This window comes from Aquarana catesbeiana, linkage group LG03 (assembly GCF_042186555.1).
Source record: "Aquarana catesbeiana isolate 2022-GZ linkage group LG03, ASM4218655v1, whole genome shotgun sequence".
Classification (NCBI taxonomy): domain Eukaryota; kingdom Metazoa; phylum Chordata; class Amphibia; order Anura; family Ranidae; genus Aquarana; species Aquarana catesbeiana.
Window position 1 is genome coordinate 437,618,396 of NC_133326.1, and position 16,108 is coordinate 437,634,503.

The 16,108-nt window shown below is 42.0% G+C and overlaps 1 protein-coding gene across 2 annotated transcripts in view; it reads left to right on the plus strand.

Annotated features, from left to right (window-relative positions):
• JADE2 (jade family PHD finger 2) overlaps window positions 1-16,108 on the plus strand; it is a 1,082,209-nt gene that overhangs the window by 207,974 nt on the left and 858,127 nt on the right. For both annotated transcript variants that reach the window (XM_073620794.1, XM_073620796.1), the window contains exon 2: window positions 14,327-14,384. In XM_073620794.1, coding sequence (XP_073476895.1) covers window positions 14,327-14,384 — 58 coding nt within the window. The remainder of the gene's footprint in view (window positions 1-14,326; window positions 14,385-16,108) is intronic.

Genomic DNA, 16,108 nt, shown 5'->3' on the forward strand with positions numbered 1-16,108 from the left:
AAAAAAATAACTTTTTCATGTAAACAAAAAGTGTCAGAAAGGGCTTTGTCTTCAAGTGGTTAGAAGAGTTGGTGATGTGTGACATAAGCTTCTAAATGTTGTGCATAAAATGCCAGGACAGTTCAAAACCCCCCCAAATGACCCCATTTTGGAAAGTAGACACCCCAAGCTATTTGCTGAGAGGCATGTCGAGTCCATGGAATATTTTATATTGCGACACAAGTTGCGGGAAAGAGACAAATTTTTTTTTTTTTTTTTTTGCACAAAGTTGTCACTAAATGATATATTGCTCAAACATGCCATGGGAATATGTGAAATTACACCCCAAAATACATTCTGCTGCTTCTCCTGAGTACGGGGATACCACATGTGTGAGACTTTTTGGGAGCCTAGCCGCGTATGGGACCCCGAAAACCAAGCACCGCCTTCAGGCTTTCTAAGGGCGTGAATTTTTGATTTCACTCTTCACTGCCTATCACAGTTTCGGAGGCCATGGAAAGCCCAGGTGGCACAAAACCCCCCCAAATGACCCTATTTTGGAAAGTAGACACCCCAAGCTATTTGGTGAGAGGTATAGTGAGTATTTTGCAGACCTCACTTTTTGTCACAAAGTTTTGAAAATTGAAAAAAGAAAAAAAAAAAGTTTTTTCTTGTCTTTCTTCATTTTCAAAAACAAATGAGAGCTGCAAAATACTCACCATGCCTCTCAGCAAATAGCTTGGGGTGTCTACTTTCCAAAATGGGGTCATTTGGGGGGTGTTTTGTGCCACCTGGGCATTCCATGGCCTCCGAAACTGTGATAGGCAGTGAAGAGTGAAATCAAAAATTTTCACCCTTAGAAATCCTGAAGGCGGTGCTTGGTTTTCGGGGCCCCGTACGCGGCTAAGCTCCCAAAAAGTCCCACACATGTGGTATCCCCATACTCAGGAGAAGCAGCTAAATGTATTTTGGGGTGCAATTCCACATATGCCCATGGCCTGTGTGAGCAATATATCATTTAGTGACAACTTTGTGCAAAAAAAAAAAAAAAAAAAGTGTCACTTTCCCGCAACTTGTGTCAAAATATAAAATATTCCATGGACTCAATATGCCTCTCAGCAAATAGCTTGGGGTGTCTACTTTCCAAAATGGGGTCATTTGGGGGGGTTTTGTGCCACCTGGGCATTCCATGGCCTCCGAAACTGCGATAGGCAGTGAAGAGTGAAATCAAAAATTTACACCCTTAGAAATCCTGAAGGCGGTGCTTGGTTTTCGGGGCCCCGTACGCGGCTAAGCTCCCAAAAAGTCCCACACATGTGGTATCCCCATACTCAGGAGAAGCAGCTGAATGTATTTTGGGGTGCAATTCCACATAGGCCCATGGCCTGTGTGAGCAATATATCATTTAGTAACAACTTTTTGTAAATATTTTTTTTTTTTTTTTTTTGTCATTATTCAATCACTTGGGACAAAAAAAATAAATATTCAATGGGTTCAACATGCCTCTCAGCCATTTCCTTGGGGTGTCTACTTTCCAAAATGGGGTCATTTGGGGGGGGGTTTGTACTGCCCTGCCATTTTAGCACCTCAAGAAATGACATAGGCAGTCATAAACTAAAAGCTGTGTAAATTACAGAAAATGTACCCTAGTTTGTAGACGCTATAACTTTTTGCGCAAACCAATAAATATATGCTTATTGACATTTTTTTTACCAAAGACATGTGGCCAAATACATTTTGGCCTAAATGTATGACTAAAATTTAGTTTATTGGATTTTTTTTATAACAAAAAGTAGAAAATATCATTTTTTTTCAAAATTTTCAGTCTTTTTCCGTTTATAGCGCAAAAAATAAAAACTGCAGAGGTGATCAAATACCATCAAAAGAAAGCTCTATTTGTTGGAAGAAAAGGACGCAAATTTAGTTTGGGTACAGCATTGCATGACCGCGCAATTAGCAGTTAAAGCGACGCAGTGCCAAATTGGAAAAAGACCTCTGGTCCTTAGGCAGCATAATGGTCCGGGGCTCAAGTGGATAAAGGACTGAATGGAAATACCTACTGATCTTAGAAATGTGCTGGTGAGGCTGGCAGCCAGGCGAAGTGGGAAACCAACAATAGCAACTACAAAGGTAAATGGGCAGGTCAACAAAGATGTATTTATTTTGGTAGCTTTAAAAATTACAAGTGATATGCATATTTGTCAATGTACATCAATTAAACTTAAGAAGTTGGTGTGACCAGTACTGTAATACAGATCTAGCAATGGGTAAAAAATAAGATGAAAAAAGGGGATCTCCTATATAGAGTAGGCATGTTTCTTAGACATCAGGCCCCATGTGTCAGGATAGGCTTAAAAATACATTTTTAATATATTTTAATTGACTGGAGCCACTCAAAATAGATGAGGGAAAATATATATTTTTATATTATAATAATAATAATGGAAAGAAAAAAGAAAATAAATAATATTTCAAATTTAAACCTGGATCCATCAATTGGAAGATGGTTTCAGAATTGAATACAGGAGCGTATTGGGTATATCACATAGGGTTTGGTTAATCCCAGAGAAAAATATCTTAAGAAAATCTACCCACTGATTTGTATGTGTTTAAAAGCAGTGTTTAAAAGTAATGATAAATGACGTTTACCTTGGTTGTAAAGACTTTAGAAGAGCCAGCCGCACGTCCCAACATCCAGCAAGCAAGTACTAGATGTGGGAGTGCGCTGGTTGTGTATATATGGCAGCTGATCCCAAATCAGCTTGCGCAACTTAGTTGCAAACAGCTGATGTTGGGGAGGAGACTGCCGGGAGATCCTATGATAGCCCCCTGAACTGGGTGTGCGCGGTGTGGCTCCCACCGCGTCTGCGCCTCGAAGCAGCGTCACACACACCCAGCCCACCGACACAGTAAGCCTCACCGGAGTGGCAAGATGGAGGCCGTGGGCGATGATGTAAGACGTCCATCAGCCTCCAAGACGCCGCCTATGGTTAGATAACCAGGCGGCTTTGTGCAATTCAGATGGTCAGCTGAAGCACGAGGAGAACATGCAAGGAGAAGTCCCTAAGAGGGAAATGCAAAGAAAATAAAATAAATACAATGAGAATAAATGTAAATGTAAACATTGACATTATGTAAATAGTGAGACAGGGGTTTTAAATATGATATTTAGACAAATAACTGTGCCCAGATGCCATATAGGAAAGGAAACCCCACAAGCAACAATTAGTACAGATGGTTAGATACAAAAACAAAGAATATACAGGTGGAATGGTGTAATAATATAGGGGTTATGGTGAACATATCCAAAAATACAGACAAATGATTACATGATGTTGACAACAAACAGAATACAGTACCATTGTAATATTAAAGCCTCAGATATATTCATAAAGAGAAACAAAGCATTAGTTATCTTGGTGAATGCATCTACAAGTATACATATCTATGCGTTCATACCTGCATAGGCACATATATCATCTGAGTAAAAGATGATAGAATATGTGTAAAAAGAGGGATCATGGGGGTACTTGTTCCTATTAAGAAACAATAGGAAAACATATATCTCAGGATAGTATTAATGAGAAAGTACGCTGGGTATAAAGATTTATTTTTCCATTCCTCCAGAGGCAAAACCCTCAAGGAATGGTTTAAAGCACATATGGCCTTGTTGAGGCCTAGAGGCATTGATGCATTCAGCTGATAAATCCATCTTAATTCCATCTGGAGGATGGAATTTGATTCTAGATTGGATACATCCTAACCCTGAGGGGGGTTCTATTCCAGTTACCCCCTCGGGGTTAGGATGTATCCAATCTAGAATCAAAAATTTAATATTGGGGAAGATACCGCCATGGACCAGGGATACATGGAGTCCAAGGGGGAGGTCAGGATTGCATATCTGCATACTGTGGATATGCCTATAGGCCCTTCTCCAGAATTCTAATTTGGTCTTCCCAATGTAAAAGCAGCTACAGCTGCATTGCAGCATGTAGACAACTCCATGGGTCCTGCAGTTCGCAAAATGTTTTGGATAAAAGATTTTTTCCATTAGGGAGAGTGGGATTTTTCTGTGTAAGCATATATCTACAGTAGTTGATGGTACCGCACATGAATGTGCCTTTATATTTGCAGTGCGTTCTGATTGACTCATTCTTAAACTCACTACTGACAATCTTATCATGGATGGAAGTGGCTCTTCTAAAGGTGAAAAGAGGTTTTTCCGGGACAAATTGTCCCAAGGATGGATCTAATGTCAGCATATGCCAATATTTTTCAATAATTTTTTTGACTTGATATTGGTTAAATCTAGTAATGATCCTTAACTTGTTGGTATTCTCTCTTGACTTAGTAGTATATAGTAGGTCATTTCTAGATTTCATCAAAGCTTGCTTATAAGATCTTTTTAAAAAGGCATGTGAATAGCCTCTTGCAAGAAGTCTATCACGTAGGTTGGCCGCTTTTATAAAGGTTTCCTCATTGGTGCAGTTTAGTTTTATTCTTAAATATTGAGAGTAAGGAATCAAGTCAATAAGGGGTTGTGGGTGGAAGCTTGTAGCGTGGAGTATAGTATTCCCTGCTGTAACCTTTCTGTATAATTTGCTTCACAAATTGCCTTATTTTCCCCTATAGATTTCCACGTTTAGAAAGGTTATACAGTTTTTGTCATAAGACATGGTAAAGCTTAGATTAAAATCGTTTTTGTTAATTCTTAGGAGGCACTGCTGGAGCATGTCCTGGGACCCATCCCAGATAATCAAGATATCGTCGATGTAATGATACCATCCAAGGATGTGATCAGTATAGATGGCCAGATTCTCATCAGCCAGAAACTTCTTCTCCCACTCCCCCAGGTACAGGTTGGTGTACGATGGGGCACAACATGTCCCCATCGCAACCCCCTGCACCTGGAGATAGTGGGAGCCGTTGAAGTTAAAAACATTGTGTCCGAGGACATACTCCAGCAGTGACAGAATGAATTCATTATAAACAGGGTCTGCGGCAGTATTTTGTTGCAGGACGTGCCTAAGAGCCCTTGCACACTGGGGCGGTTTGCAGACGCTATTGCGCTAATAATAGCGCCTGCAAACCGCCCCGAAAGTGCCGCTGCTTTCATTCCAGTGTGCAAGCCCCGAGGGCTTGCACACTGGAGCGATGCGCTGGCAGGACGGTAAAAAAAGTCCTGCCAGCAGATATCGTCGATGTAATGAGACCATCCAAGGATGTGATCAGTATAGATGGCCAGATTCTCATCAGCCAGAAACTTCTTCTCCCACTCCCCCAGGTACAGGTTGGTGTACGATGGGGCACAACATGTCCCCATCGCAACCCCCTGCACCTGGAGATAGTGGGAGCCGTTGAAGTTAAAAACATTGTGTCCGAGGACATACTCCAGCAGTGACAGAATGAATTCATTATAAACAGGGTCTGCGGCAGTATTTTGTTGCAGGACGTGCCTAAGAGCCCTTGCACACTGGGGCGGTTTGCAGACGCTATTGCGCTAATAATAGCGCCTGCAAACCGCCCCGAAAGTGCCGCTGCTTTCATTCCAGTGTGCAAGCCCCGAGGGCTTGCACACTGGAGCGATGCGCTGGCAGGACGGTAAAAAAAGTCCTGCCAGCAGCATCTTTGGAGCGGTGAAGGAGCGGTGTGTATACCGCTCCCTTACCGCTCCTGCCCATTGAAATCAATGGGACGGCGCGGCTATACCGCCGGCAAAGCGCCTCTGCAGAGGCGCTTTGCGGTGGTATTTAACCCTTTCTCGGCCGCTAGCGGGGGGTAAAACCGCCCCGCTATCGGCCGCATACTGACGGTAAAACGCCGCTAATAATAGCGGCGTTTTACCGCCGACGCCGCCCCCCGCCCCAGTGTGCAATGCAGTGTGCCTCATGTGGGATGGAACTGTATAATGTTTCTAGATCTATTGTGACTAGGAGAGCATAATTGGGAATGTTTAATTCATCAATTATCTGCAGGAGGTGGAAGGTGTCTCTTACATAGGATGGTAATGATGTTACATATGGTCTTAAAAATTCATTCACTAATTTGCTTGCATTGTCACTGATTGAGCCAATTCCCGAAATGATGGGCCTTCCTGGAGGATTTATGGAGTTTTTATGAATTTTAGGGAGTATATAAAATGTTGGAACCTTCGGAAAGTTATTTCTGATAAAGCTCCATGTTTGTTTGCTGATTATATTGTTCAGAAAGGCGGTGTCTACTAATGTGTAGAATTTTTCGTTATATTTTTCAATAATGTCTGCTGGAATTCGGCGGTACCAGTCATGGTTGTTAAGAATTCTTTTGCATGTGTTGATGTAGTCTTCGTTGTTGAGAAGAACAACATTTCCGCCTTTATCTGAAGGTTTTATAGTAATTTGCTTATTATCGGCAAGTGAGTTAAGTGCACCCAACTCTTTCCTACTTAAAGTGGTTGTAAATCCTCCCCTACAACTTTGTCCCATGTAAATCGGCATTAAAAAACCCTAATGAACACTGCTTGTAGATATCTCCTTACCTGCTTAGTATTGTTATAATCCTTTATGTTCTTTAGAATGACGTCACTGAGCATGCCCAGATCCCCCCTGATTTATGGCACACTCTGTGTACTTATCTATCTATTATCAGGACTTCCTTCGGCACACCACTGCAATCTCAGGAGACTTCATAATCACTCAGAGCTTCCTCCTATACCCCATGTGACCATGTGACATCACATGGAATGTAAACCCAGGGCATCGGACAGCATTACTGCAGCCTTATCAGCTGAAGCTGATAAGACTGACACAGGCAAACACTAGATTATTGGCACAAGTAAATACTATGAAATAAAACAAGTCAGCTATTATCAGGGAAGCAGGGTTGCCATAGAAAGGTTGGATTGAGAAGGAGGCTTGGTTAACAGTACAGGAAGTGCTCAATGTAAGAGTGGAAATACACTCCACTGTGGACTCAGAAAACAATACTTAAGATGGCGCTGCCTAACCCCTGGAAACAAGTTTTTTAAAGTTTCTTTAAACGGTAAGTAATATGTGATTTGGGCTGGATTACAGTGCCTATAGTTTGATAATTACTTATTATAATGGACTAAATGAAAACAAGCATCAGAGTGGGAGAATTTACTTCCTCTTTAAATTTGTGGGACCCTTGGCCTTAACCTTTAATTTCTCCTGATCGTTGTTTACTAGCTTTAAAAATGCCGCCGCATTTGGGTTAGTGCTGTGAGGTAGACAAAAATCTGATTTTTTTTCTTTAGTATTGATTTAGATGGATTGGTTTTAGTGTAATAATCCTGTTCTTCAATGGACTGTAAAATTTGAGATAAGTCAACAGAATCAATAAGGTCTGCTCTGTCGCTCTCTTCGAGGAGAGCGATCAGCTGATCCAAAGCTTTGTTCTCTGCGTTTCCTTGTTGTCTGTGGTACAGTTTTTTTTAAGGATTAATTTACGGATAAACAATTGGAGGTCTTTGTATATCTCAAATTTATCTAAATTTTGACTCGGACAGGAATTCAATCCCTTTTTCAAAACTGAAACCTCTTCTTCAGAAAGAGTATATAAAGATTAATTATACTCAAGTCAGTATTAGTTTGTATTGGGGGTCCTTGTGGGATTTAGAGTGTTATTTGTGTGTACGTATTGAGGTTTGGTGGTGTTGGCTTGACGTCTGCTAGAATTCGATCTAAAAAAGACGGATCATTAGAACACAATTCAAGTGAATTGGAAGGTGCCATGGTGATTGAAGGTATAGTGTCTTGTGATTGTTGTGTAGGGTGATTCAAAGATATTTCAGGTAGTGAAGGAACCAAGTGAGGGAGCTTGGGTGTGCTTTCTAAGACTTGTTTTTTAAGCTTTTTGGTCTTGTGCTTGATCACCATAGTGTTGGCATTTAGTGCCTGATGTTGATTTTAATTTCTGAGGAATTGGAGGGGGGATGTGGGGGGTTTTTTGGTTGGAGTTTTGATGTGGTCCCCGGTTAGGATTTCCTTTGTTATTATATTTATTTTGGCTCCATTTGTAGGCTTTACCAGCCTCAAATGCATTTTTGTCTTGTATAAATTTGTGACCTTTTTTTGATAAGGATCTCTTTATTGAAGGTTTCTAGATGTATTTTTAATTTTGTCTCTTTAGCTATCATGGATCTATGTGTGTTGAAATTATGTAATTTCCCACATAGACTGATGATCTCTATATCAAGGGCTTTGGATCTTTTGGTATATTCATCTATCAAAGTTTCCATTAGATTGCGTGATCACGTTTGAAGTATCTGTTCCCATTTTTGTTTAAACTCACTGTCCAGGTCGTCCAAAGTTGGAAAGATCTGGAGACGGAGTCCAAGTGGATTGATATTGTCTCTAATGTAGTCCTGAAAGGACTTCACTTGCCAAAACATTTGGCTATGTTCATCATAACCCCTATATTACACCATTCCACCTGTATAGTCCTTGTTTTTGTATCTAACCATCTGTACTAATTGTTGCTTGTGGGGCTTCCTTTCCTTTATGGCATCTGGGCACAGGTATTTGTCTAAGTATCATATTTCAAACCCCTGTCTCACTATTTACATAATGTCAATGTTTACATTACATTTGTTCTCATTGTATTTATTTTATTTTGTTTGCATTTCCCTCTTAGGGACTTCTCCCTGTATGTTCAACTTGTGCTTCAGCCGACCATCTGAATTGCCTGGCACACAAAGCCGCCTGGTTATCTAACCATAGGCGGCGTCTTGGAGGCTGATGGACGTCTTACATCATCGCCCACAGCCTCAATCTTGCCACTCCGGTGGACATGCGCAGTCCGCCGGTGAGGCTTACTGTGTCGTGGGCTGGGTGTGCGTTACGCTGCTCCGACGCGCAGACGTTTACGCATGCGCGGTGGTGGCCGCGCCATGCACACCCAGTTCAGGGGGCTATCATAGGATCTCCCAGCAGTCTCCTCCCCAACATCAGCTGTTTGCAACTAAGTTGCGCCAGCTGATTTGGGATCAGCTGCCATATATACACAACCAGCGCACTCCCACATCTAGTACTTGCTTGCTGGATGTCGGAACGTGCGGCTGGCTCCTCTAAAGTCTTTACAACCAAGGTAAACATCATTTATCATTACTTTTAAACACTGCTTTTAACGCATACAAATCAGTGGGTAGATTTTCTTAAGATATTTTTCTCTGGGATTAACCAAACCCTATGCGATATACCCAATACGCTCCTGTATTCAATTCTGTAACTATCTTCCAATTGATGGATCCAGGTTTAAATTAAGTCCCCTTTTTGATATATAATTTATTTTCTTTGTCCTTTCCATTATTATTATGATAATATAAAAATATATATTTTCCCTCATCTATTTTGAGTGGTTCCAGTCACTGAAAATATATTAAAAATGTATTTTTAAGCCTATCCTGACACATGGGGCCTGATGTCTAAGAAATATGCCTACTCTATATAGCAGATCTTCTTTTTCATCTTATTTTTTTTACCCATTGGTAGATCTGTATTACAGTACTGGCCACACCAACTTCTTAAGTTTATTGATGTACATTGACAAATAGGCATATCACTTGTAATTTTTAAGGCTACCAATATAAGTACATCTTTGTTGACCTGCCCATTTACCTTTGTAGTTGCTGTTGTTGGTCTCCCACTTCGCCTGGCTGCCAGCCTCACCAGCTAATTTTTATTTTAATCATGTTTAATTATTAATAAAATACAATCTATTGTTATTATATTACTCTTGTATATTTCTAGTATAACACTATTAGTTGCCTAAAAAGTCCATTTAGGGGAACTCCTTTTCTTGTCTTAGATACTGGATGTGGCACTTTCAAGCATAGATTTGCCATTCACTTTCTCTCTTTGTATACTGGGTATCTGACCCCCCCCCATATGGTAGAGGCCGATCTCCCTCCTAGCTTCAGAGTAGTGGGCGCTCCGGGCTTGGTGACAGGTGGAGGCTGGAGGAGACACCGAGGCAGGGTTAGAAATTGTTACTCGCACTGGCAGGGTCGTGTGGTCAGAAGCAGTGCAGAGCCTCGGACCCGATGAGTAAAACACTAGCAGTGTCATGAAATCTGGTTGTCAGTCTACTGTAGTTTGACAACAGTCATTTTCACTCCCCCTATGATCTGTCAGCAGTCTCCTGTAACTTGGCAGCAAGTTTTAGCAGTCTCCAATACTCTGCTGTAGCCTGGCAGCAGTCTTTAGGCTGTTTATTGTAACCTGGCAGCTGCCTTCAATACTCTCCTTGAACCTGGCAACAGTCTCTAGCAGTCACCTGTAATCTGGAGGCAGTCTCTAGGCAACAACTATATGGCAGACATCCCAGAAATTGGAGGTTTCTGACAGTCACCTGTCATCATCATGCCAGCCAATCCTGGCCCTTTGTCCTGCAGCCGGTGTTTCAGTTTTGGGTGGATGCCAATGGACTTAACCAAAGGCCAAATTTAGGACACATCTTGGCAGACTCCAATAGTGAGATTTCTGCTTTTGAGTTCCCAACTCCACCCCTTGAAGACAATGCAGCAGGAGGAGGGAAAATCTCTTGGAAACATATCCACCAAAAACTGAACTACACTTTTCCAGTAGTCTCTAATCCAGCCAGCATGTGATCTCATTGGACCTCTCATGGTGTCTGCTGGCCCCAATAAAAACCTACATACATTGTACATGACGGGTACATGGAAACTTAACAACACTGAGCAGAAAGTCTCTTCTCATTGGCTTTTTCCGCCAGCAACTGCTGAGATGAAATTAGTACAGCACACTGAGATCATATTATTCTCAGCCAATTACTAGTGAGCAGAATGTACAACCTATATCCTATATCAGGAGTCTCCAAATTATGGCTTGCAAGCCACATCTGACCCACGGCAACACCGGCTGGCTGGCTGAGGATACACCGCTCGGTGTATTGTAATATGGAGACATACAGCCAGGCATCCCTGATTGTAAGAGGGAATTCTGCTGGACATTCCTGGATGTAAGCAGATGTATGGGGAGATGACTATGGTGGGTACTCATGGTTGTAAGGGGGGGGTGACTCTTATGGGCATACATTGATGAAAGAGGGAACCCTGCTGGGCACTCCTGGTTGTGAGGGGAGCAAGGGGGGAACATGAAAGGCACTCCTGGCTGTAAGTGTGTGGGGGGGGGGGGACACTGCTGGGCACTCCTGGCAGTGGTCAGTTAGGTGAGTGTAGGAATCAGGTGGATCTGTGTAGTCTCCACCTCCACCATATACATGGGCAGGGCAAAGTGGGTGGAGTCACCACCCCAGTGTGAAAGGGATCAAAGGCTTTCTCACACTGGCAGAAGACTTTAATTATACTTATGGCACCTTATCTTCTGCATATAAGACACCATCATTGATAACACCTTGCTTTCATACTATACTGCTGTCCATTTATTCGATGAGTTCTCTAACCCTGACCGTTACTGGAGCTTAAAGCGGAGGTGCGCCCACCCTACGAAAAATTAAAAGTCAGCAGCTACAAATACTGCAGCCGCTGACTTTTAATATATGGACACTTACCTGTGCAGGGAGTCCGCGATGTTGGCACCGCAGCCATCTTCAGATCGGCTTTTGGGTGCAACCACTGCCATTGCTGGTAAGGGAACCCAGCAGTGAAGCCTTTTGGCTTCACAGCCGGTTCCCTACTGCGCATGCGTAAAGCGCGCTGTGCTTTCTAATTGGCCTGGGGGCGGGGGAAGGCCAAACTTCCCGAGAGACAATGCCGCGGCTCTGTCTCCCGGAAGTGGGGAAGGGGACCTGTCAAAAACAGGTCCCCCCCCCCCGAAAGGTGACAAATGTGGAACTGGAGGGGGGGGGGAGGCGAACAACCGGAACTTCCACTTTTGGGTGGAACTCCGCTTTAAATGGAGCTCAGCTGCAGGGAGGTTTTAGCTATAGCATTGCTTTTTTTTTCTTATAACTCCACCCTAGCAATCCGAGAAGCCCACAAATGTGTAGTCAGATTTTAAACATGCGTTTAGGCTTCAGAAAGTGGCCCAAATAACCATTCGCCTGACCAGGTTCTGAACCTGTAATTTGCAAATAGTCAGTGATCTCTTCAGAACATTAAACTTCTTTACAGTAGCCTACCTTTAGTAATAGTAATCCTATTATAAATATTGAAACAAACCCAGCCAGAGTTCCTCAAACCAGGAATTTTATCACTTCTCAGACTGGAAAAAAAAGCAGACAAGTAGACATTAAAATAGAAAAGTGAGCGGGGAATCTCATTAAAAACTGGTAGTTATTACAAAAATATGAATAAATACCAGTTTTTAATGAGATCCCGCACTCCTGCTTTTCTAACTTTTTATGCCAGCAACAATCAGCCTGGATCTTTTTTGAAGGTAGCTGCAGGATCTCTCAAACGCCAGTACAGTCTTCTTTCCTGCCTTTGGGATGAACTGCTGTTTCCACAATTGACGGTGGAGATTGTGAAATGATACTGTACTGTGTGCTATAGTGGTTGTTGTTGTAACGTAGATATTAAGACATACAGACATACCTAAAATAATTAAGTTTACTTAAAGTGTTATTAAACCCACAACAATAAAATTAGTCTGTGTATGCAGTAAAGCATGTTTGTTATACTCTGTGAAACCTATTGGGTTAATCCTCTACATTGCGTAAAAAGGCTGTTTGATCCTGTCTTCTGTGATCCTTCCCTTCTTCCACAGTCCCCAAACCATCTCCTAAAAGAAGCCTTGGGGGCAAACTGCACATGCTCAGTTTGGTGTGTATTTCTAGAGAGTTTTTCTTTTTTTTTTCTTGGGAGAGTGCATGTGATCAGCACAGGGGCAATCATCAGTGTCCAGACAGAGGGTCAGGGGTCCTGCAGCCTTATAGGAAAAGCAGGGTAGAATGAAAGCTCCTCTTACAAGATGTAACCAGACACTGATAGAAGTCACAAGACTGCTCTAACTGCTGATTAAAAAAGGTATTTTAGCAGTTACTAAAACTACTTCATTTCCATGTTCTGTGTATTGTGGGAGACCAGATAGAGTGAATGCAGGGTCCTGGGTTTAGTAACACTTTAAGATCTCCCCACCAGGGAGAGAACAAATTAAATCTCCCACAGAGGAACCAAAATGCACCCTATCCTCTTCACCACCCGGAAAGCCCTAGGCCCAGGCGGTAAGCATGACAGAGTGAGTTTAGGTTTACATTTATGAGGCTGTGGTTGATGCGGTTGATTTCAGGCACGTTTTGCGTTTTTAAACCCGTGTTTTTGTTTTCGTGCATTCTGTGTTTTTTTTTCTCTTTTTAAACAAGCACTATATATAGCTGGTTGCTAAGTAGTGGGCCAGGAAGTCGGCCACCGCGTCCTTAAGAACTGATGAGTCATCAGCTGTCAGCGGGGTTCCCTGCTGACAGCTGAATGTAAAAAAAAAGAATTGCTGCCAAAAAAAAAAATCAAATTTCAAAAATTTCAAAACCCTAATAATTCTCCCTGTATAAAGAAAACAAAAACATACTTACTAGTCCATGCATTGTCTTCCTTGCAGTCAAAGTTCTCCTTCTCCACTCCTGCATCATCGTTTTACTGTGTATGCGCGCACACACTGTGGGTCTCTCCCATGTCCCATAGATTTTGAGAGACTTGTGGTGTGTCAACATGCATGGAATCTTGAACTGAAGCACTGCCTCCTGGGAGGTAACATAGACCTCTAAGGAGGCAACAGGTGGCTGGACAAACGTTCCTTATGTAGGCAAGTATTCAGGAACTGAAACTAAGCAAGTATTAAAACAAAAAGTGTTAACTGGTTAAAGTAATATTCCAATTATGTTAGATTTGGGGGGCGAGGCAGAGGAGAGGAAGTGCTTTTCATTGGTGAGCATCCACTTAAGATACTCGTAAAGAAGAGGCAAGGATTGCCTGATCCAAGCCACTTTTGTTTAACTCAGATGACGATCTTGTGTTGGTTGGTGCCTGCCTGCTTGTCATGTGGAAGTAGCAATGATTAGAAAACCTGTTACACACATTGATGTGGTCCAGCAACATTCTCTCCTGCTCTTCTTTCCCCACTGTGTTCCTTCTCTATTCACGTAAGATTGCAAGATTTACAGTCTTAAACACACCTGACGGTCATACCCTGCCTGCATGACCAAATGGGTGGCTTTAATCTCAAGAATATAGTTTTGGGTTTGAGACATCAGTGTTCATACTGACTCCCAAGTATTTTAAACCACAGCAGACCTAGACAACCAGATAGATTTAGGCTTAATATTGAATAGGCATAAGGTGTTTTTTTAATGGCGTGTCTCATTGTTTAATTTTATGCTGTTGGAAAAGTTTTAGCTCTATAAAAATTATTTGTTGCCTTTTTCTTTGCAGATGGAGGAAAAGCGGAGGAAATGTTCAGTAAGCAGTGATGACTCCGACACCACTGACAGTAAGACATATTCTTTTTCTGCAGTTGTGCTGAACAACTAAGAACTGAATTTGAAGTATAAAACCACTTAGAATCCCTAACCCAAATCTTTATTTAAGAGAAAAAATAACATGTTATAGCAAACCTATTCAGTAAGGTTGAAATATATATATATATATTGCACATGTCCTCAAGAAGCTTATAAGTACAAATGATAAAGAAAAAATGTAAGGCATTATAACCATAGGACTTTCCTCCAAAGGAATTGAGAAGCAGCCAGGAATACATAACTACTGACTCATTCATTGAGCGATCCCAACAAGGAAACCCAGAATCCAGACCTAGTTTTACAAAAACATAGATAAAGTAAACCAAGAAAGGTATTAGTTTACAGTCTAGGTAGCCAAACTGGATCAAATACAGGGGGAGTAGGGCACAAAAAACCTTCATCTAACCTCCCACAGCACATCACCATGACGAGAGCCACTCCAGAGCATGTTGAAACATCAAGAGGGAGAATCAGCATCATCCTCATGAGAGGTGACCTCCCCCACAATAATGACATTCATTTTGTATGTCAGTCCAATGCATTAAAAAATAAAATGTGAACCGAGTTTCAGAAATAAGAGAATGTAGTTTACACACTAAGGAGGGAAAGAAGAAAAAAAAGGAACAGGTACTTGCCTTAACTTCTCACAAAACAAAAAAAATATAATTGCTCACACCAAGTCCGCCACTCTGTTAAAGCAAAAATAATAGCAGACTAAAAAAGAGGGGGAAAGAGTGTGGGGGGATAAGAGATGGCCTTATCAGTCGCCAAAAGTAAGCCTTATCTCACTGCTGTTGAGGCTGAATATGCCGTCGGAGGGATGGTTCCGCCAATTCTAGCAATGCCAAGTCTGGACTGGATGATACTCGTCGCAGATCGTAAATGTATTCTAGCCATAATGCCCAGATGTTGGTAAATCGCTCACGGGTGCCTTTACAGGTCGCAATCCAATCTTTAGCTTCCCCGATCTCATTCACCCCACAGATCCACTCCACCCAGCCAGGAATATGCGCGCGCTTCCAATAAATTGGGAGCAAACGTTTGGCTGCATTCAACAAGTGAGGCAAAACACTCCCCTTATACTGGCTAATCGGTAGAGGAGGGATGTGGAATAGAAAATTGATCGGAGAAAGGGGGGTATCGAGAACAAGGATTTCATTTATCTGAGCCTTAACATCAACCTAAAAGGGTATGATCACAGGACATTCCCACCACAGATAAAATAGCGTACCTCGTTGACCACAGTTTCTTCAGCGCAAATAAGAAGTAGAGGTATATATTTGTGACAAATCAGCGGGCACCCAGTACCAGCATGAAAGAATACAGGCATACCCCACTTTTAAGTACACAATGGGGTTTATTTACTAAAGCTGGAATATGCAAAATCAGGCTCCCTTCTGCATAGAAACCAAGGAGCTTCTAACCTCAGTTTGTTCAATTAAGCTTTGGTAATAAAACCTGGAAGCTCCTTGGTTTCTATGCAGAAGTGAGCCTGATTTTGCACTTTCCACCGTTCGTAAATAAACCCCATTGTGTACTTAAAAGTGGGGTATGTCTGTATTATAATTTGTCTCCTGTGTTTTGGAGTCAATTGAGCTAGAATGAGTAAGCTGGTACAAGTGAGTCAGCTGAGTTGTGGTAAACTCAATCCCCAAGTCCCTTTCCCATGCTCGTATATATGTGGGCTTGACATTAG